Source organism: Denticeps clupeoides, chromosome 2, assembly GCF_900700375.1.
Source record: "Denticeps clupeoides chromosome 2, fDenClu1.1, whole genome shotgun sequence".
NCBI classification, from domain to species: domain Eukaryota; kingdom Metazoa; phylum Chordata; class Actinopteri; order Clupeiformes; family Denticipitidae; genus Denticeps; species Denticeps clupeoides.
This window is the reverse complement of record NC_041708.1, coordinates 330,273-353,664: the sequence shown is the minus strand read 5'-3', so window position 1 is coordinate 353,664 and position 23,392 is coordinate 330,273. Positions and strand designations below refer to the sequence as shown.

At 47.8% G+C, this 23,392-nt stretch overlaps 1 protein-coding gene and 1 pseudogene across 2 annotated transcripts; one reads left to right on the top strand and one right to left on the bottom strand.

The window, feature by feature from the left end:
* The first annotated feature begins 2,085 nt into the window (after window positions 1-2,085).
* On the top strand, window positions 2,086-17,325 carry LOC114784294 (rho-related GTP-binding protein RhoN-like). 2 transcript variants are annotated; one of them, XM_028969578.1, is made up of 5 exons: window positions 2,086-2,228; window positions 2,311-2,398; window positions 12,111-12,220; window positions 14,862-14,996; window positions 16,369-17,325. In XM_028969578.1, exons 1-5 carry the CDS (start codon window positions 2,127-2,129, stop codon window positions 16,621-16,623), a joined length of 690 nt encoding a protein of 229 aa, XP_028825411.1. In that variant the 5' UTR covers window positions 2,086-2,126; the 3' UTR covers window positions 16,624-17,325. The 2 variants fall into 2 exon arrangements, with proteins under 2 accessions (XP_028825411.1, XP_028825410.1); XM_028969577.1 differs by lacking the exons at window positions 2,086-2,228; window positions 2,311-2,398 and adding an exon at window positions 7,672-8,168.
* On the bottom strand, window positions 8,922-9,050 carry LOC114784981 (uncharacterized; annotated as a pseudogene).
* Window positions 17,326-23,392: the final 6,067 nt, after the last annotated feature.

The following is a 23,392-nucleotide window of genomic DNA, read 5'->3' as shown; positions in this document are numbered from 1 at the left end:
CTAGCCAGATAAAAGAGGTCGGAAAAAAAGATTAAAGAACGGTTAATGTTATCTGTACCAGTTGTGTTAACTAACTAACAAACTGCATGGTGTAGACTAAACTAAACGTAAAGAAATGACATGTAACCGAGACAACGGGACGCTATACACCATAAATGAGCTATGCAAACCAAACTGCAAAATCGTAGGTCAAAGCTAGCACAGTTCAGACATCTTACAGAGAATCTTACTTTGCTAAAAAGAATGTAATGTTACATACATGCTACATGCTATAGCAAGTTCAACTGTGTATCGGCCACACTGCACATATTCTGTTGGAATTCCCTGTCGAAAGCTGTGCGAATTGTAAATTATAAATTCGGATTATTCACAGATGCTTTTTTAGACGTAATTGTGATGCACATAATCATATGGATCCTTTTATATTTAAAGTCCTTTTCTTGTCAGAGCATTTCAGAATACTAACTCTTTCGAATAAAGAGTGATTTTCTTTTTCACAGTGTAACAAATGAAGGTAGCGACCTCAGACCCGTCTCTTATGCCCAAGAATAATAATGTGTTTATTATTCTAGTCTGGAAATCAACTTTTTTGGACTTACATAAATGTCAAGATAAATTTCTTGCCTCAACGAGACACCCTTGACATGTTCAAACTTTGATTTTGGACAGACATTTTTTTTTTTGCTACATATCTGGCATCCCTCTTTTCTCATTGAATCCCATTTATTTTGGCTCTAATTATGCTTGCACACGGTTCAACCAAAACCTGCCAACTTTTGCATGGTGCTCATTCTGGTGCTTTCGTGCTCATTTTTCCCATTATTTTGACATCCGTGACCTTTTTGCTCCATTGAACTTTAGCTCCATTGACCCCTTTTTGCTCCATTGACCCCTAGCAGCAACCTACATAACCATTACCAACACTGTCCTATAACACAATCACATGGCCATTTTATTAGGAACGCCTGGTCCTGCATGGGCACAGGCCCATCAAAATTTCTTCAGTTTTATTTAGTTTCTGTCCATTGTCCATTTTATGGCAATTATTGCAGGTTGCACCAATACTAGGCAACAGGTGAGCAGGTAACGTACTAAATGCACTAATGGGTCTCGTCCCGGCTAGGTGTAAGAGGATTTTCTGTACCCACCAGCCAAGTCTCTAGGGGGTTGAGAATGAGTGCGAGAATGAGAGTGTCTCGTTGCCATTTCTGCCAGTCTTGGAGCACAGGAGCACAGAATGTTTTATGAAACACAACCAAAACTGACTATGTCGCCAGCGCTTGGTGGGCAGTACCTTGGCATGGGAATACATCACTTCGATAACATTATCTGTCTGTAGTAAAATCTATTAATGCACCCGCAATATTTGCACTTTTTTATTTTTATTATTCATTTCAGTAGTTGTCTGTCTGTCTCATTGTCTACATGATGTAGTTAATTAAATGATGGGTGTGGTAGTAAAGAGCAAGACACTTAACCCTGAGTGTCTCCAGGGGGGGACTGTCCCTGTAACTACTGATTGCTCTGGATAAGGGCGTCTGGTAAATGCTGTAAATGTAAATGGTGCAAGTATTGAACAATGCGTTTAATCCATTTTGGAATAAGGCTTGTAACATAACAAAATGTGGAAATATGTGAACATTTTCCATAGGTCCAGCCGACTTCTTAATTCTGTACTAGTATTTAGGAATTGCTGCTATAATATAGATGCTGAATGCCGTAGAAACGCGATCCTGATGTTGCATGGCGACTTCAGTCCCTTTATTTCAAATAAAAATGGGACGTCATGTCGCAATCAAATACGTACGCAAGGTGGCGCTCGCACTACAGCGTTCAAAGAGAATCAGGAATTAAATTCTGCCCTGGAATTGTTCCGGTTAAAACAGTTAACCTCTGGGAGGTAAAATCGTCGATTAATTTTCATGCTCATGCTGTTTTCTATGAGAACGACGCGTCTGTTTTGGCAAAACATGCGCAACAATGTAATAAAAAAATAAAAAAGAAACGCCGGCGTCTGATTGGCTGCGGGTGACAGGTGGGCGGGGCCGCGGCCGAACCCTCGCCAGACGCGCGCCGCCCGCCGCTCAGAAGCGCGGACGCGTCCGGCGGCGCGCCCAGCGGACGTGATGGAGAGCAAGGGCAGCCGCTGCAAGATCGTGGTGGTCGGGGACGCGCAGTGTGGCAAGACCGCGCTGCTGCACGTGTTCGCCAAGGACTCGTACCCGCAGGTCGGTAACCGCGAAGCCGGGTCCGGGTCGTGAAGAACGAATTCGTTCGAACTTCCCAACGTCGTTTCGTTCTCGCCCCCAGAATTACGTGCCGACGGTGTTCGAGAACTACACGGCCAGTTTCGAGATCGACAAGCAGAGGATAGAGCTGAACATGTGGGACACGTCAGGTAAGACCCAGCCGTGGGTTCGAACCACGCCGAAAGTCGGCGTACGAAGTGTTGTATTGTACTGGACCGGTGTTCTGGGTGGAGAAGCCACGCCCTCCTGCGCCCTTTTAGAAAGAATGCGACGCCTGATGTGAAACCAGTCTGACTTTTCTGGAATGAGCATCTCAGGGCAGGATTGCCCTTTGACCTCACTAACGTTCCCACCGCTCCAAGATATAATTCATTTTCCCTGGAACAGGTCCTGAGGTCCAGCAAACTAGCTGAAGCCGGACATTTACATTTACGACATTTACCAGAGGGACTTACAATCAGTAGTTACAGGGACAGTCCCCCCCTGGAGACACTCAGGGTTAAGTGTCCTGCTCAGGGACACGATGGTAGTAAGTGGGGTTTGAACCTGGGTCTTCTGGTGTGTGTTACCCGCTAGGCTACTAGCACCCATATAAAGCATAGTGAGTGTCTGCTTTATAATGGGGAATTATTTAATTTATGGGGAATTATTTAGTTTAAGGTAAGAGTGTAATTCATCATTATTCCCGATCCTCATAATCACATTGTACTGAATTTGTAAAGATCTGCTCGTATTCAGCTCCATTCCAAGTCTAGTTTGGGTACAACACGGTACCAAGAATAGCACTGAAGATTAAGCTATAAAGTACAAAGGCACAAAAATACATTTTCTACGAAGTATTACTGTGTTTTATAAAAAAAGAAGCATTGTGACCTAGATATTATTGCACAGTATTATAGTATCACCTGCCACCTGACTTTAATATGATATATTTATATTAAATAACCTATATAGGGGATATCATTGTATTATTTTGATAGAGGATCATGATTGTAGTCACTCTACACTAAGTGAATCGATTGATTATTTTGGTCTGATGACGCATAACCACGTGCCTTTTAGGAACGATTGTGCATCCTGTCAAAATGATTTGCTTTGCATTAATATTTCAGTTTCCTGCACCATGGTGCAACGTCAGGGGATTAGAGGAGAAGCAGTGGGTTGTTGTAGCCTGAACTCTGGAGTGAAAGTTATTGTTGGGGACCATGATAAAGTACTGGTACTGATCCTGGTTCAGTCCTTCTCATGACTGGACTACTGCAACTCCCTTCTAGCTGGTCTACCACTATGTACCATCCGACCTCTACAGCTCATACAAAATGATCTTCAACCTTCCCAAGTTCTCCACACCACCCCTCTGCTACGTTCCCTCCACTGGCTCCCAGTAGCTGCACGCATCAGGTTCCAAATACTGATGCTGGCCTACAAAGCCAAACATGGAGTAGCACCATCCTACCTCACAGCCCTTATTACACCTCGCACTGCACCTCGTATACTCCGAGCCTCCAGTACTGCTCGCCTGGTCCCTCCATCTCTGAAGGTAAAAGGAAGACGCTCATCTAGACTCTTCTCCGTCTTGGCCCCTCGGTGGTGGAATGAACTTCCAGCTCAGTCACTGAGCACCTTCACACGGCAGCTCAAGACCTTCCTCTTTAGAGAAGATTTAGATGAACTTGTAACCTTCTTCTTGTCTGACTTCTGTATAGAAACTAGAACAGAGTGAATAAAAAGATTGTGTTCATAGTTGGGGGTCCTGGTGAACCAGAACTGACCACTTCATCCATGGTGACATGGAAGCACGTTGTAAGTCGCTCTGGATACGGCCGTCTGGTAAATGCCGTAAATGTAAATAAAGTCGAGGCCAGGAAGTGAGGTTTTCGTTAATTCAGCGACGTAATGAATGGAGTAAGGGGGACACCGCGGTGTGTCGTCCCTCCGATTGCTGCACTATCAGCCTACAGGCGCTTCATCTGGAAAGAAGCTGCGTGACCGTAACGTGTAGCACGTTTAATAAGAGCAGCAGTAACTACAGCCGTACACGGCGGAGCCGCGGCAGTCGGACTCCGAGGCTGGTTAAATGCCGGGTGAAGAAGCGGGCGCTTGGGCCTCGGGTGTTGGCACAGACACGCTGGCAAGGGTCCATAGGGCGACTAGCCTTTGTGTGACTTGCTGTGACACACACACACTTTATAATATCGTACCAGCCGTGTTTCCTCTTCATCATCATCCTCTTCGCGCCTCCTGTCGTCGTCGTCCCAGTAGGGTGGACAAGGGACCAGACGGGGACAGGTGGAGAGGCAGGGTGGTGTCGACTGTTTCTTTGTGCTCCCGCCCTGCCGTTATTATTGTGTCATTGTGTGTGCAAGTGGACACTGAAGTGCCACTCATTCTGCAGCTAATCCCTTGCAGGAATCCCGAGAGGTCGCGCCCCTTCGACCTCTGACCCATGCCCCGAGGTGGTGGGACCCCTGAATGGGAATGCGAGTGGTTGGGCCTTTCAGAACCACGCCGCAGTGCAGAGCTTTCACTCGCGTCGGTGCTGGACAATGGTCATGTGACCTGGGGCATTCTGTGCATTGCGAACACATGGGCGCGGCCCATGAAGAAAGGGGTGGAGACTTTTATTGGCCATGATGCCGTTGTCCAATTTCTCAGCTCTTAAGACTGAGCACTTTAGCCCACTGGCATATGGTGAGATGTGAGGACCAGAAGACAGGAGACAATCGGACTTTTCATTGGTTTTCTGTTTGTGTACATACATACATTTTAATTCCCAGCGTCACCCCATGGATGTTGTTTAAACTGCAGCTGTTCCAAAAAGAAATGATTTAACAAATTAATTCTTTTATTTTAAGATATCATAATTAACATAAAGCGACTGATTACCATTTAAACAGTCATTTTCAAGACCATCATCAGCCATCCTGGACTCGTGTGATGAAATGATTTCTGTTTGCTGTAGATTTATTGTAGAGTGACGTACCGAGTATCGGGTCTGTAAAAAAACCAAACGCGACCGTCATTGTTGAGTCATTTCAGTTTTGAACGGCTGTGGCAGCCGGAGGCTCAGACCCGAGGGGACACGAGGGAGCTGGAGCGGCCACGGAACAGGAACGCTCCGGGCCGAGAACATTAGCAAACAGAGCGGAACGCCACTGTTTGCCTGTGGCCGGGGGCTAAGTTGTGTTTATCGGAATATGCGCTGTGCTATTAAAAAAACGCAAATTCTAATAAAATAATAAAAACACAAAACTCAGTATTTACTTATCCAGAGCAACTTACAGTCAGTAGTTACAGGGACAGTCCCCCCCTGGAGACACTCAGGGTTAAGTGTCTTGCTCAGGGACACGATGGTAGTAAGTGGGGTTAGAACCTGGGTCTTCTGGTTCACAGGCGAGTGTGTTACCCGCTAGGCTACTACCACCCTACTTTCAGTACCCCACCACCCTTACAGTCAGTAGTACAGGGACTGTCCCCCCCTGGAGACACTCAGGGTTAAGTGTCCTGCTCAGGGACACGATGCTAGTAAGTGGGGTTTGAACCTGGGTCTTCTGGTTCACAGGCGAGTGTGTTACCCGCTAGGCTACTACCACCCTATTTTTATATTTTTTTATATATATATATATATATATATATATATATATATATATATATATATATATATATATATATATATATATATATATATATATATATATATATATATATATATATATATATATATATATATATATATGTACATTTTTGTAAACATTAGTGCACAGTGTAACGTCAGTGTATACAGTAGAAGGGAATTTCAGGCCAGACCACGTTGTAGTTGTTGTGTCTGATAAATGCTGTAAATGTAAATGTAGTGTTTGAGTATAAAGTGTCCACAGTGAGGTTTACAGCACTTTGAGAAATCTCTCACACATACATACACATACACACACACACACACACACACACACACACACATGCGTGCGGGCAGGCGGTGTGTTGAGGCGGATGTGGCAGCGCAGTATATGGACACACTGCTCCATCTCTAATTGATGAGGTGGGCTGTTGAGCCCCATCAGATGTTTCCTTCTGCCTGCCAGAAACCGGCACCTGGATCCATTACCTCCGCAGAGCAGAGATTTCACATAGAGAGAGAGAGTGTGTGTGTGTGTGTGTGTGTGTGTGTGTGTGTTTATTTGCCTGATGTACAGAAGTTTTTCTCTCTTGCTCTAAATGTAATAAAATGATGTGTGATGACCTGAGAAGAGCTGAGAACTTCCCTTTGGTACCACTTACAATCAAACCTGAGAGCTGCTGTGCATCTCATTGTATCTCAGACCTGCTGTACCACGAAATCCGTGGAACGAATGACAGATTTCTGGCGCTGGAAGGACACCGGTGTGTCCAGGTGACGCCAGAAGTGACATTCGAACTTTAGTTCGTTTTTTGCTGGATGCTCTTCAAAGCCTCGAAAAGCAAGAAGAAAGAACCCTAAGTGTGTGTGTGTGTGTGTGTGTGTGTGCTTATAATGAGGTCACATTCAACCCCGGCATCCGGGTTCACTGGCGACACAAAATCGATGTTCCTTCATTAGGAACATCGGGGGACTTGGACCCTTCTGCTCCGAAACGGCATCCTGCAGACCTTCCTTCCTGAAATGCAACCCCCACCATGACCACTCCCTGTGACCTCCACCCTCCAAGATCCATTCAGGAGGTCACCAGGGACCAAGACAGGCTCATGATATCCTGGCAAATGAAACACACACACACACACACACACACACACACACAGCTGACTGGCTGAGTTGCATCCTGCTTTTCCTCATCCATAATGCACGAGCATACGCATCCGCCTAAAAATCCTACACGCGCTCCCGGGTCACTTTTATAGCATTATGTCCACACTCAGACAGATTTGTTCCTTTATTTCGTCCCAAAAACGAGGAAGACATTCATCTCAAGGCAGAAAAAAAGGCGGATGTGGAGGCAGGGGAAGCGGGAAGTTTTCCTGGTGTAACAGCAGAAGGAAGGTGGAAACCGTGAGATAAAAGAAGGGAATAAAAGAAAAGGGGGGACGAGTCGTAATTACTCAGAATCCAGTAAAACGTGGGCGCCGTTAATGCATCAAAGCACAGACTGAAGTTTAATGAATAAGGACGGAAGGATTATTTTGGTTTTGTTCCGAAGAGAAACACAATTTTAGCTGCAGAAAAATGGCCGTCTTAATAGATTTAATGCACGAGGAGTGTTGGCAAATGTCACTGCGTTCTTGAGAAAGTACCGCTTTCTAGTTTTCTGTTTCTCGGAGGGGAGGAACAAACTAGGTTTGGAAAAGGGGAGGAGCCTGTGGGCGTGATTGACAGCTCTGTGTAGATTATTAGTGCTGTAGGACAGGCTCTACACCAGCCAGCCAGCAGGGGCGCCAGACCTGTGATGTCTTCACTTCTTACAGATGACACCGCGTCGGTTTTTTAAATACAACGCTCAGCGCTGAGATTGTGTCGCCGTGAAGACATCTGGTGCATCGCGGCGCTGCTCCCCGTTTCTCCCGAGTGCCAAATCAATGCCGCTGGATGTTGGCCCACAAGGATTAAAGAAAGTGGAGACACTGACAGAAAAAAAACTGATATTGCAGAGCAAGCGGTCGCTTGAATGGGCAACCGATGTGGCCTGGAGCACATCCATTACCCACAATTCCTCCTGCCAGGCCTGGCCTCCTTGTTCTCCACGTTACACGGGACGGGCAGTTGTACCATCGTGTCCCTGTGTCCAGGGGGACTGTCCCCGCCACCCCTCTGGATAAGGAGCGAGAATGTAAATGTGCCGAGGAGTTCGATCCCGCGAAGAAACGGAGACTTGTGCCGGAGATCTGTGACTTTCCATATTAAAGGCCGACGGGACGGTGCAGCTGTTCGGGGAACTGAGGTCCGTGTGTGTGGTACGTGAGACACTAGCTGCCTTTGTCCACTCCCCCGACACCTTCCCATCGAGCGCCGGCGTCTCCGACTGTAACCGAAGGTTTAATCCCGTTCAGAGCGGGATGGAAATGCGGCGTTTTTATTCCAGATTATGAGCAGATTATGAGTTTCAGAGCTTCAGGGCCGCCACTCCTCTCTCTGTCGTTTACGTTAATCCCCCGCTCGGCTCCAGGCCTTAAACCAGCGCGGCGCGGGAAACACCCGGCCTTGTTTTTCCTGTTTGCTGCCGTGAAACCCTGGTGTCAGGTTTCACAGCGCAACACTCGTACGGTCTTCTCTGCAGGGAATTATGGGAAAACGCTGCCTGTTTCTACCTTCGCGTGCATATTTACACATTTGCCGGCTTGGATTTCGTGTTCCGTATTGACGTTAAAGCCTGCGGATGTGAGCGTATTTATGACCTCGGGGGACTCGGGCGAGAGAAAAGTCAGCGGAATCTACTGACAGTGAGACTGACGTAAATGAAAGAAAGTGAAGTGATTGTCACACGTGATACACAGCGGCACAGCACACGGTGCACACAGTGAAATTTGTCCTCTGCATTTAACCCATCACCCTGAGTGAGCAGTGGGCAGCCATGACCGGTACCCGGGGAGCAGTGTGTGGGGACGGTGCTTTGCTCAGGGGGACCTCAGTGGCACCTTGGCAGGTCGGGATTCGAACCGGCAACCTTCTGATTACGGGGCCGCTTCCTTAACCGCTAGGCCACCACTGCCCCACTATGCAGTCGAGATTCCCACATTTGGGGAATTCGCAGGGGTCAGCACAGCCGAAGTGCAATGGCTGAGCCTCGCCCTGGGTGAACCGCCTTCTTGATCACGGTATCTCCCCTGCCAGGTGATGGGTGGAGCTAAAAAAAAAAAAAAAACTCTATCAGCCGGCCAGCAGGGGCGCTAGACCTGTGATGTCTTTTACAACGTCCAACGCTGAGAGGAAGGTGATTGTGTTGACGTGAAGATATCTGGTTAAAGCCTGCAGATGTTTGAACGATGTGTGAGGGGACACGGGCGAAAGAAATTTAAATAGTTGCCATTGCAACGAATGTAAAAAATCGTTTATTGTTGAAAGTGTGCGTCTGGCCAAAAAAAGACCTTTACTTCCAGCAGGTCACAGCTTCACGCCGAGGCACGGCAGCGAAGTCACGGCAGCGAAGTCACGGCGTGTGACGTGGGGACCACAGATAGCCGTCAACTGGGCTTTTACATGCAAATGGCGGGCGGCACATTTACATTTACAGCATTTACCAGATGCCCTTATCCAGAGCGACTTACAGTCAGTAGTTACAGGGACAGTCCCCCCCTGGAGACACTCAGGGTTAAGTGTCCTGCTCAGGGACACGATGGTAGTAAGTGGGATTCGAACCCGGGTCTTCTGGTTCATAGGCGAGTGTGTTACCCACTAGGCTACTACCACCCGGCACAAGCACTCCATCCAGCCGCGTCTCATTTTCACCTTCGGAGCGAGGGCCTGCCATGGCTCTCGACGGCCATTAAACCTCCGACCATCACTCCATCCCTCCTTCCTCACAGCCCCTTTTTTTTTTTTTTTATTTAAACGTTCCATTCACCAGCGCACAAAGGACCCTTTTCTCTGCTCCCGGGTTGCCATGACGCCGTTGCCACAACTCGAAGTGTTTGGCCGCTCCCGTGAGCGATGTTTAAAAGGAAGGCACGGACGTGTGTAATGCAGCACGAACTCCGGCGTGCGGGACGTGGTGCCGGGAGGGTCCCCACCCTGCAGCCCACCCGTCTTCTGCACTTTACTGTCCTGATATAAAACATTATGGACTCATTTCAACCATTTATTCTCACTGCTGTGACCCTGTAAGAGCTCAAGTGCACTCTGGGAAGGGAGCTGAGTGTGGAGAATGTTAATTGGCTATTTCTCACGCAGTGCCCACCAATCCTGGCTGGTGACTCTCGGGTAACCACACCACGCTCACCTCGTCTGGCTTTAAGGTTACTTTGACGTTACCGGGCCTGTAAACTGGCTTGTTATTGGCTGCTGTTGACTGCGTTTGTGGCCAATTAGGGACATTCCTGTGGAGAGCGGTCAGGTTGCCAGGACGCATGGTGCTGCTTCTAAAACACGACGTGCCAGCATTTTTAGTTCTGCCCACCCTCACTGTTTTCATGTAGTATAAAGATGGTTCTTCATGTCACTTCCTTTCATCTAAACCTTCTCTCCAGACGTAGACATATTTTCAGGATGTTCGTTTTCTGTATGTTGCACAGGAGGAACGAAGTGGGCACCCAGACTTCAGGAACTCAGGTCCCCACATTGTCAAAGTATAAAGCTGAGCATCATGATATCAGGAAGCGTTTGATGAACCATTAAGTCTCTATCAGAAGTGATGACACATGGGAATGAAAGTGATGGACGCCCTGGTTGAATCATCTGCACCTTGGGGTGGGGCTACCTAAAAAAGCTGTACCCGGCAACCACGTCTTCTGCTTGGCTCTGATGTGGAGATGCATTTGGGTTCTAGAGGTTCTGCACCGACGCTAGCATTTTGGGTTCCCAGACAGTTTGACGCAGGTCATGGTTGTCAACTTGCTTGTTTCCCAGGAGAAGCGGCATGTGAGGGAATATCCCGCTGCTGTACCGTGAAAGGGCTTTTATTTTGAAGCGTCCACATCTGCGCCCCGCCCGCGGCCTGTAATTGCCGTCTAAGCGGATACGGCGAGCCGTGGTTTTATGTAGACGGCTGGTTTTACAGCGGGGCGCACAGATGCCCGGTTTCATGTGTCAGCATCATTTTTACGAGGCTGTGGGAGCGTCCCGGTCTCGCTAACCGCACACGTCCCCTTTTAATCAGCAGATAAAGATCCGCGTTCCACTCTAAACTCATCTGGCTTCCCTGAGCAGCGCGTATTGTTCATAATTTAGCATTGTTGCCTTCTTGGGCTTCGTAGGACAGATATGCCGAATAACACAGAGGAGGATTCCCCACGGCATCTCTCATTTCGAACAAGTTTATCCAATTTCCAGCGTTTTAATCGGCCGAGCGTCTGAACTTCTTCACTTCCTTTCCCGGGAGTGTCGGCGTGGTCTTCTTATTCCCCCGCAGATGAAAGGCGGCGTTGCAGCTGGCGAGGGCGGCACCAAGATGCCACCGGATCCAAGCCCCGCCAGGCTCTTACGTGCCAGCGTTTAAACGAAACCGGCACGGCTGGTCCACCGCTCTTTACATCGTCACGGCTCTCCGCTCTATCAGAAGTGTGTGGGTCAGAAAGGTCGTGACCTTTAAATGTGCAAAAACACAAGAGCGACGCGCAGACGCCTTCATCCAACACCAACGTCAAGATTTGGTTCCGTGGGTGTGGCTCAGTTGCCTTCATTTCTACAGCAGCGAAGTAGTAAAAGAAAAAAGAATGAAACTGCTGGTATCGCCGCCAGCCAGCAGGGGCGCTAAACCCGAGTTTTCCGGGTTTTCCGGCCTGTGTGTTTTCCAGTCGACGTGCTGGTGACATAGTGAACAATGTGGGACTTTAGAAGTTGTGTGCGTGTTGTTGGGCTTTTTTTTTTTTGTTGTTGGTTTGTCACCGTATGGGACGGAATTAGCCGCGCCTCTGCACATTCCCCGCATTCTGCTCTTTGTAGAGAACAAATCCCAGCAAATGGTCAGAAAAGGGCCAAAATTCACAGACACAATGCACTCTGGGAAGCGAGCGCATTATCCATGGTGGCTCTGTCCACTTCGGGCCAGAGAAATGCGTCCCCCGTGTCCGTTGGCGGACATTTCAGTCAGTCCCCCTTCAACGCCCAGGGCATCAGCCCACACAACTGAACCAGCAGGGCAATTACAGTAACAAACACGAGTCCAGAACCATTTCAGATACACTAATATATCAGATGCTGAGGACAAAAAGTATTTCAGGGTGTTTGTGCGTGTTTTTTAGGCTCCTCCTACTACGACAATGTCAGGCCGCTGGCCTATCCCGACTCAGACGCAGTGCTCATCTGCTTCGATATCAGCCGCCCTGAGACTCTGGACAGTGTCCTTAAAAAGGTAAGAACTTCTTTAATCGCTGTGATTATAAAGAATTGCATCACCGCGGATGATGCAGCCAGCTGGTTTCTTGCATAATGAGCAGTTCTATGCATGATACATGAAATATTATACATCTGTAATTATTACAAAAATTCGATGAAGTCATGCATAAAACGTCATTTTATCTGCACATTGGCCAGCCTTACTGACCAGATTTAATGCGTAGCAACACATTGGGGTTACCGTTGGGTGTTATGTGGATTTTTGTTTTTGTATTAAAGATACTGCCAATGATCTAGATCTTAAACTACAGATCTTGATTACTCGGATCTTGTGGTGCAGTGGACACAAATTTAACAAAAAAAAAAAAAAAAAAAAAGCACATTACTTCCACACCATTATCCAGCGACCGTCAATCAATCACTCGGCCCTGCCGCATTCCGTGCACGCTGCACAGGGCCATGGCTGCGCAGGAGATGTCGCAAGGGCCACTTCAGCCCCTCATTTCTGGAGGCTCAGCTACTGACCACACGTGATGACCAGGGACACTGAAGACATTTAGTTATGAACCGTTTAAAGTCTACCATACGTGTCATTGGTACATATCGATAATTACAAAAAAAAAAAAAAGAATTTAAAACAGGGTGACCTTCAACCTTTTATTCAGTATTGACTGCGTAAATGAAGATTTTTTTTCTTTTTAAATGACTTTATTGTCTGAATTGTCTAAATGTGATTTTGTTTGAGTAATCACAATATGGAAAATGAGGCGAAAGCCTGATGTGGATTATATAACGGCAGCGTCAAAAATGCGCCGCAAAGGCAAACAAAAATCTGCAGGGGATCATTTCTGCAACGATGTGCCATTTTCTGCTACAATAGAATAAAAAAAGTGCTGCGCAGCAGGGCGCAGCCAACGCCCCGCCCACATCTGCCTCCCGCAGCTCCCCCCTCACCTTGACATATGGGCCCATATATGCAAACGTCCACCCTTGTGTTTGCCAGTGGACAAAACCAGCCTGACTGTCGCTGTGCTACGTAACCTTTGACCCCCCCACACTGATATCCCACTAACTCCCATTCCCCCCATCAAAAGCAGAGGTCGCCACGGCAAACTGGAGGTCATTGCACGGGACCCCTGGAATAAAAGGCAGACCAGTGCTCTTGACCTGTGACCCTCATCAGCACTCCCCTACATGCCCGTAATTCTCAAGCCCAACATTAAAAATGCTAATCATATTTACCTCACCTCTGCAGATAGACACCATTAAACACTATTAAATACCATTAAACACCATTAGCCAACATTTTACTGTTATTTCAGATCTCTTTTAATACAACGGACTGGAAAAGTAGAATGCTTTGTTTTCGGTAATGTATTTCATTACTTTATATGAAAAGGTAAAGAATTCTGAATACTTTTAGGATAGACATCAGATATATGTTTTAAATGCGTGTGTATTATTATATAACAGATGCCGGTAGCTGTGATGCGAAAAAGTGCAGGTTTATTTACGGTGTGGGAAGGTGCTCAAAATTTCAACCAAGAGACGGAAGAACAAGAAGAAGAAAAAGAATCAATAGATGTTCATATTTACAACAGATACAGATTTACAGCTTCCCAGTCAACTGAACCACCAACTGAAGATCAGTATTATTTTCTAGTATTTGTAGAATTTGGAGCCTTCCAGGTTCTTAGGAGGCTCTTGAGATGTAATAAAAAAAACAATGCAATTTATATCTACAGATATGAATCTGTAGATTTGACATTTTGCTGCATTTGTTTTGGATATTAAAAGCGTGTCTTGTCAGCGGACTGTATTTATGGGCGTGATGTATTGCACCGTGTCAGTTTGATGGCACTCTTGGTGATTTGCTTGTGCGTGAGGCTGCAGTCAGCGTCCTTATCAACTCTGTGTGTGTGTCACAAAAAAACCCACATAATGGCTGCCCCGGGCTGGGGGCGTGTCATCAGTTATAAAACACACACACACACACACACACACATATATACAGTACAGGCCAAAAGTTTGGACACCTTCTCATTCAACGTGTTTTCTTTATCTTCATGACCATTTACGTTGGTAGATTCTCACTGAAGGCATCAGAACTATGAATGAACACATGTGGAGTTCTGGACTTAACAAAAAAAGGTGAAATAAGTGAAAACATGTTTTATATTCTAGTTTCTTTGCTCTGATTACTGCTTTACACACTCTTGGCATTCTCTCGATGAGCTTCAAGAGGTCGTCACCTGAAATGCTTCTCCAACAGTCTTGAAGGAGTTCCCAGAGGTGTTTAGCACTTGTTGGTCCAGCTCACCCCAAACCATCTGGACTGGGTTCAGGTCCGGTGACTGTGGAGGTCAGGTCTCCACTTTTTGTTAAGTCCAGAACTCCACATGTGTTCATTCATAGTTTTGATGCCTTCAGTGAGAATCTACAAATGTAAATGGTCATGAATGAGAAGGTGTGTCCACCCTTTTGGCCTGTAATGTACTGTGTGTGTGTGTGTGTGTGTGTATATATAAGCAATATTTACTTAAAACTCCTGGATTTATCTGCTCTCTGATGTGAGAACGTGGTGTGTGGTGATGTAACGGCCGCCCTGCGGTGTCTGTGGTACCCCAGAAAACAGAAACCTCCCCTCCTTTTCTCAGTGGCAGGGCGAGACGCAGGAGTTCTGTCCCAACGCGAAGATCGTGCTGGTGGGCTGTAAACTGGACATGAGGACGGACCTGAACACCCTGAGGGAGCTGTCCAAACAGAGACTCATCCCGGTGACACACGAACAGGTGACACACGCACCGTGCTGAATGTGGATGGACTTCCACACAAAAGCATTAATAATAACCAAAAATGTACCATTGACCGTCCTTCCCATCGTTGTGTTTAAGTGAGTTTGTCGTATCCTGATTTAGCGTTAAATGAGATTAAATTCTGGCGTGGTGATAAGATTTGGCTGCTGAGGACACGCCCACTTGTTGAAATTCCTGATGCAACGGGACAGGGCTCGATTAAGAGCTGAACCCGTAAGGTGGACATGGGAAGAGGGAGGAGACGGTTCTTTAGAAACCCAGTTCTCGTGTCGCGGTGCCACACCACCCAGTTTTGTCCGTTTTGGTACACCGCCTCCCTTTAAGGCCCTCAGTCCCCAGCTGTGGAACCTGCCGAGAAGGGTTCCAGCATCATCGGGGACCTTCTGCAGCTTTAGCCGTCGCCCGGCTCCGGTACACGGGGAGCGCGTTTCTCCCGTATCCCTGACAACAGCATCAAGGCACAGTCGCCGTGGCCACGTGAGACAAGACGCCTCTAAAAATGGCACTGAAGCAAGAAACCACGCTCTGCGGGCATGGAAGGGGTCTGCAGCGCGGAGGAGGGATTTCTACGTTTGACCCAGCGTTGCCTCCTAAAAAGTGAAACCAGTGGTAACCGTAATCTCTACGACACCGTCGGGCCACTTCGAGAGAGTTATTACTGCAATTTTCTAATTATGTATGACCTATATCATTGTAATTGTCCCGCGCCATGTGCCATCGGCCTCTGCGTTCTGTCACTGTCGTGCCGGAGCTGCTCAGACGAACGCACGGAGCAATTTCGAAGGCGATTTGGGGACTAATGTTTCCTTAAAAGCGCGCACAGAGCCTGTTGACCTCGAATGCAACTCACGGCTGACGTCCGTGTTCAGACAAAGATGACAAGATGAACACTTTTTTTTTTTTTTTACTTTTCTGACGTGTGACGTTCAGTACGTGTCATTTGTTAAGTGACATTGAGCAGTGGCCGTCTGAGCGTCCCGGGACTCTGGGACGGGATGAAAGGAAGAGAACGGAAGAGTGACCCGGCGAGCCTGGCTCTGTTTTAAGAGCGGAGATTGGCCGCTCTGAATATTTCATGATACACACACACACACACACACACACACACACACACAAGCTCTCGATTGTCCCTGCGTGGCGAACACACCCCGCCGCGCGCGTAAAGTACCCAAAAACCCCAGCGCCCGACCTTCCGCACCATCAAATATACATGAGCGCCATTTGCTGCCGATGTTTTTTTACAGATAATATTTCTGGCCGGCGTACACACATCGTCTAGGCGACGGTTGCCTAGCACAGCAGGCCATTTCAGGTCTGACCGCTGCTTCTTCTCTCTCCCCCCCGCCAGGGCACATGTCTGGCGAGGCAGATCGGCGCCGTGGCCTACGCCGAATGCACGTCCAAGTTCTCGGAGAACAGCGTCCGGGACGTCTTCCACGTCACCACGGTGGCGTCCGTGGCACGCGTCCCCCGGCCACACCTCAAACGCAGCAACTCCCGCCGAGGCCTGAAGCGCGTCTCCCAGCAGCCCCCGCGGACTGATATCATGGAGCCGCCGCCCGCCATGCGCAAGGACCGCGCCAAGAGCTGCGCCCTGATGTAGCCGCACATCCACTTCGTACGGGAACAAGGCTGGCCGTGCCTGATCCGGGGTCAGCGCTGACGAGCTTCAGCTGTAAATGTGTATTACGGAACCAGTGACTATTTATTGATTTTTTTTTTTTTTTTTCTTGTTTCGCACTGCTTACGAATAATGGATGATCGATTAGATGGCTTCGTTTTTTTTGTTCATCATCACTTTTTTTGTGGACTTTTACTGCAGCGTCAGAGAGAAAAAGTAAAGTGTAGAAGAGGACATGATGGAACGTGTGGAACGAGGCACAAAGTGGACACAGGATGTGATTGGACGATTACCATGTTGTTTATGATGTCACTTCCTGTTCTGTATCACTATTCAATATGGCACAAGTGAAAGGCACATTTTTTTAAGAAACGTGGGTGGCTGCAGATGGAAAATATATCTATAGAAATATATTTAACAAGTGCTCTGAGATTCAGATTCTTGAGGGTCACGCACTTGGTTTAAAAACGTCCCACCATCCCATCCTGGTCCTGAGACCACCGGGGACCGCCAGAACCAGAACTGGACCCCAGCGGGTGAAACCAGGCGCCCTCGATGGCCCAGGCAGAGAACCCCGCAGTGTTCCTCATCGTTCTGGATGGAGAGAAAGGGATTGTGGGAGTTTTGCGGTTCTATTTGGGGGCTGTATTTGTCTGAGGCTGAAATAAAGTTCATTGCAAAATACTTCTACACGGAATTATTAATAGAAATCAATAAGAGGACGTGTGTGAGGCTGGAGGTGTGTGAGGCTGGAGGTGTGTTCAACACGCGGAACTCGAACTGTGTGTGTGTGTGTGTGTGTGTGTGTGTGTGTGTGTGCGCGCCGGGCCTTAAATGACAAATACTGGTTTAATGGCGGAAACTAAATTCTAAAACACTCCGGACACACTGACGACGGTGTGAATTTGAGCTAAAAAGCTTGTTATGGGAGTAACAAGAGTTGATAGTGGCAGTGTGACACGCTCAGTGTGACGTGGACGCCGTCGAGGGGACGCAATCATCTTCATGTCATGGAGGATATAATTATCCTGCCATTTCAGGCGGCGAGTGTCCTCGCGGAAAATGCTCCTTTTCTAGATGATTAATAGTCAGCGCGGCGTAGTCGGTGTCACCGGAAGGGGTTCCGATGACACAGCGGCCCCGTGGCTGAGGGGGCGACTGGGTTCACCGGCTGATTCGCAGGACACGCCACAGTCGGGAGATGATCACTAAAAAACGAGAGCACCGTGCAACTCGGGGCTTTTTTTACCATTTTGTATGTAATAATTCGATGTCAAAAAATGATTTTAGAAACTACAGTGACTCACATGATAGAAATTCAAGGGTGTTTCTCAACGTGAGTGAATTGTGCATTTGAAGGATGAGACATCCAGTCGAGTGAACGTGCACCACAGCACAGCACCCAGTGAAACGTGGCCCCCTGAGGGAGCAGCGTGTGGGGACGGTGAGTGTCCCCGGGGGACTGGCCCTGTAACTACTGATTGGAAGGTGCTCTGGATAAGAGGCCTGGTTGCATGTTCTCCACATCTGACCATCCTAATTTCATCAGTTCATCAATGTTTTAGTCCAAGTGAACATTTGAGACTCTCGCGATAGTGTTCATGAGGAGCCTTCAAAAGACAAAGGAGTCCTTTGTCCAGCCTTTGTCTCCCTTTCTGCGGCGTAATTTCGCCACACCTGCCTGGTTCCTGCGCTTTTCTGAGAAAATCCTGACCACACAACTCGCCCGACTCCGTCCCTGTAATTATGTCCATTAGACAAATCCACCCACCTCACCAGCCAATCATCTCTGCCGCAGCAGCAGCACCTTCTCAAACACGAATTGGGCCACAGAAAAAGCAACAGCGGCAGCAATTTGGAGTCTAGGGGACAGGGGTGCGGCTACCAAAAAAGGGAAATCTATAGAAATGCTTCTCGCAGAAGGACCAGTCCTGATTGAGGAGTTTGCACCCTGAACCAGGACCACACCGACGTGTAAACGGTGGATCCTGATTGGCCAGGTACAGGCAGGTTGACTTTAGCTACACGATGAGCCAACAACAAAGAGCAAATTAGCTGAAATGCAGAAGCTCAATTAGTATTATCTGGCATCCATATATGGAATGCTCATACAGATTCCAGATTTCCAGAATATTCTTATCAGGGTCTTTTCTGGTCGATTGTAATTCACCTAGACACCAGTGTGAAATTAAAGTTGCAATGTGAATGATTCTGCCTCCAGTAGGGGGCGGTATTTCACCAGAACGTGTCCCACCCCATCAACAGCTCCTCTTTAGGTAAACAGTGGTATTACAAGGCAGGGCAGGTAACCAACCCTCAAAAGCTCACGTCTTACCGATGTACATATTTAAAATCTTCTATATATCTCCTCCCGTACATGAAACATCTCTAACAGGGTCTGTTGGAGACAGGGGGACAGGGGACGGGCTCGTTTTCATGAACAGTGAGATTAGTGCAGAGTGCAATGAGACCCGAAATGCCACCTCTCCACTTCCTCATCCGCCCCACAGCTCCGCCGGATTATAATTAGGCCGTAAATGAGAGGGTGAGGAGGACGCTTTTTCGGGGGGACGTGACTGCACGTGGCTACTGAGCAACAGGGGTGCACATTAGCATCGACTGCAAGAACCTCCAATCTGTCGTCGCACAACGTTCATGCCACTTATTCCCGTTTGAGTTCCTTTAGATCTTCGCTAAGAACATTACACATTTTTACTACATATCTACCACGGTGTGCAATTTACCCACAAATCACGGTTTTCAGGCCCTTTGTCTCAGTCTCATTAGGAAGTGAGGAAATACAGAGACTTGTTGCTAAGCCACCGTTCATTAACAACGAGGCGATAAGGATGCTCGGCCCGGTCCAGCTCTCCACTCCAGCACTTCGTACACCGCGATACAAGACCAAGTGCGTTTCTTCACCAATCAGGATTCTCGATTAAAAGCACGTATAATCAATCTGGTCTGGTTACGAGTGTTGTCTAGAGCCGCCAAGGTGCCATTGATGAAGGTCCCGTCCCCACACGCTGCTCCCCAGGCGCCTGTCATGGTGCCCACTGTCACCAAGGGTGACGGTTAAATACAGAGGACACTTTTCACCGTGTCACTGTGTGCTGTGCCGCATAATCCACACCTATAACACAATCCCGCCTATAAACCAGAAGACCAGAGTGCCAGGTTCAAACCCCACTTACTACCATTGTGTCCCTGAGCAAGACACTTAACCCTGATTGTCTCCAGGGGAGACTGTCCCTGTAAATACTGGGTGTTAATAGCCTGGTGGGTAACACACTCGCCTACGAACCAGAAGACCCAGGTTCAAACCCCACTTACTACCATCATGTCCCTGAGCAAGACACTTAACCCTGATTGTCTCCAGGGGGGACTGTCCCTGTAACTACTGACTGTAAGTCGCTCTGGATAAGGACGTCTGGTAAATGCTGTAAATGTAAATGCATCACGTCTCCTTGGATTCCAATCTGGCAACACTGGAGCAGTTCGATCAGACGACAATTTTACAAACTTGTTTAATCGCAATCAGTGTTTCTAGCAGAATTTATTACTTTAGCAGTTTTTAGTCAAGGTTAGTGTTGTAATTTGAGCGTGTGTGTGTGTGTGTGTGTGTGTGTGTCCTCATCGTCTCTACCACACACACCCACACCCGCCTAGGTCCATCTTTCATTTTAATCCCCTCATCAACCTGCCTGTGAGACCCCAGTATGTGGGCGCGGCCAAGCGAGACCCCCTCATGCATATTTAATTCCGCGCCTCGCCAATGGCTGCTGGGTCTGTGTGTGTTTGTTTATGCGTTCAGCTCGGTTCTTACTTCCTGCGCAGCTCTTCAAACTTCAAATAAGACAATAAAGCTACAGAAGGCCGTTATTACACACACACACACACACACACAGCTGTAGTCAGAACCAATGTCACTCATACAGTGTGTGTGTGTGTGTGTGAGAATGACAGATGGTCACACAGCAGTGCAGGACATTAAAGATGAAAGATTCACGTCAGACTAAGATGTAAAGACATTAAAAGTATAAAGAGTTGTGGTCACGCTGCCCTCAGCCAGGAGTGCTGTGGGAGAGAGAGAGAGAGAGAGAGAGAGAGAGTGTGTAAGTGTGTGTGTGTGTGTGTGTTGGCCTCTGACGTCAGAGGAGAGAGCTTCTGTGTGTGTGTCGGAGCGAGGGAGAGGGAGGGAAGGAACATCTGCTGCTGTTAACAGTAAAAAATACAATAAAAAAAAAATACAATTCAGTGTATGTGTGTGTGTGTGTGTGCAGAGATTAGAGAGAACGTGTCTGAGTGTAGTTGTGTATGTGAGTGTGAATGAACATGTAAAATGAATGAATGTGTTCTAGTTTTGTGTGTGTGTGTGTTTGTGTAAGGTTGTGTGGTTGTTTGTGTAAGTGTGTGTCTGAGCTAGTGTATGTGTGTGTTTGTGTACGTGTGTGTGCATGTTTGTGGTTGTTTGTGTACGCGTGTGTGTGTTTGTGTACGTGTGTGTGTAACGTGTATGTGTGTGTGTACGTGTGTTTGTGCGCGTGTGTGTGTACGTGTATGTTTGTGCGCGTGTGTTTGTGTACGTGTAGGTACACGTGTAAGTGTTTGTGTACGTGTGTGTGTAACGTGTGTGTGTAACGTGTATGTGTGTGTGTTTGTGTACGTGTGTGTGTAACGTGTGTGTTTGTGTACGTGTGTGTGTGTACGTGTGTGTGCATGTTTGTGGTTGTGTGTGTACGCGTGTGTGTGCACATGTAAGTGTGTGTGTTTGTGTATGTGTAACGTGTATGTGTACGTGTGTTTGTGCGCGTGTGTTTGTGTACGTGTGTGTGTAACGTGTATGTGTGTGTGTTTGTGTACGTGTGTTTGTGTACGTGTATGTACGCGTGTATGTGTGTGCACGTGTGTTTGTGTACGTGTATGTACGTGTGTATGTGTGTGTTTGTGTACGTGTGTGTGTGTTTGTGTACGTGTGTGTGTACGTTTATGTACGTGTGTATGTGTGTGTTTGTGCACGTGTGTTTGTGTACATGTGTGTGTACGTTTATGTACGTGTGTATGTGTGTGTTTGTGTAACGTGTATGTGTTTGTGTACGCGCGTGTGTGTATGTGTATGTACGTGTGTATGTGTGTGTTTGTGTACGTGTGTGTGTACGTTTATGTACGTGTGTATGTGTGTGTTTGTGTACGCGCGTGTGTGTAACGCGTCCCTGTGTGTGTCGACCCTGATCTCTCGCACGTAACCTGGAGTTTTTATTCTCTGTTCCTCCAGTTTCTCTGGTGAAGACTCCGCCCCCGACCCCGCCCAAGACAGAAATATTTAGGACAAGTTGTGATTAAGTGAACAACTCGACAGAAAAATGTGCAAATTCTCTCGCTTCTGTTGAGACAAGAAAGGAAACTGTCAAAAAGAAACAGATTCTTTTTTTCTTTTTTTCCTCTCTAGACTCATGCTGGGTATCGACGGCTTCTTCACAAGAACACACACCCATCAGCCATGGCGTTAGGATCCGTGTTCGTCCACCAGAAGCTCCAGCAGTAACAAACGTGAACCTCAGAACTGAACTGGGTGGAAAAAGTCAAAGTGAAGTGATTGTCACGATGAGACGCTGCAGCGCAGCACACGGTGACGCGGTGAGACGTGTCCTCTGTATTTAACCATCACCCTTGGTGAGCAGTGGGCACCATCAAGGCGACCTCAGTGGCACCTTGGCCACCTTCTGAGTCCAGCTCCTTACCTGCTACTTGAGAAGGCGCCTGTACCACTATAACCACGTATTTCTGTACGGTGCCACCATCTGCCACTATTTCTGTAGGTTCAGACCACCTCCAGAGTCCAGTGAAGAGACCACCAGATGAATCCTGGTCCCTGCAATGAACTGCTGACAAGACGACTCAGCATGAAGCGAACGTGAGGGTCACCACAGCCACCACCACCGTAACGGCTAAAGCCAAATATGATTCTTCTAAATGGCTCCATCTCAGTGTCCTCAGTGTCCACCGAGTAGGGGCGTCCAGACCTTCAACTGGTAGTGTCGTTCAGGAATGGTTTGAGGAACACATCAATTAGATGTTGAGAGGTTCTGATCTATGGAGGCAGCATCTTGCAACTTACTGGACCTCTGTTGTTGACGGCTTGGTTGCACCTTCCACGAGTCCAGAGAACTGAAGAACGGCATGGATGAAAACGGACAAATTCCAGCAGCAAGAGAATAAAGGAGAAGCTGCTGACCCGGCCTGGAGCAACACCACCCGGCCATGCTCGCCCTCACGACCTCACAGCCGCCGGTGATTTAATGCGTCCAAGAGAGCTTCACGGCAACCCAGCTTCACCGCCGTTTCATGAACCCACACGAGCCAATCAATCAGAAAGTACGTTTGATTGACAGCGTGAACAAATGAAGATAAAAGCAGCAGATGTTGGACGCTGCATCAGAAAAACGTGGGCTCTGCAGGCCCGGCTTCGCCTTTCATGGGCTTTGGGGTCCCCCCCCGGCCAAATGTGGGAGAAAAGCTGGAACCGGTGAAGATCCTCAGGCCTGCTGGGTCTCGCTCAGAAACACCCGAATATGGGCTTTATGTACGGTGGCGAGAGGCGACTCAGAAGCCAGCTGGACGAAGATCCGGGGCTCTGAGGAGACCCACATGGAGCCAAACCGCCGAGCTCTGCGTTTGGCTCCAGTGAGCTGAGCCTGAAAGAGAAAGGATCTCCAGCATGGAGCCTGGCTCTCTCACACTCACTCAGAAG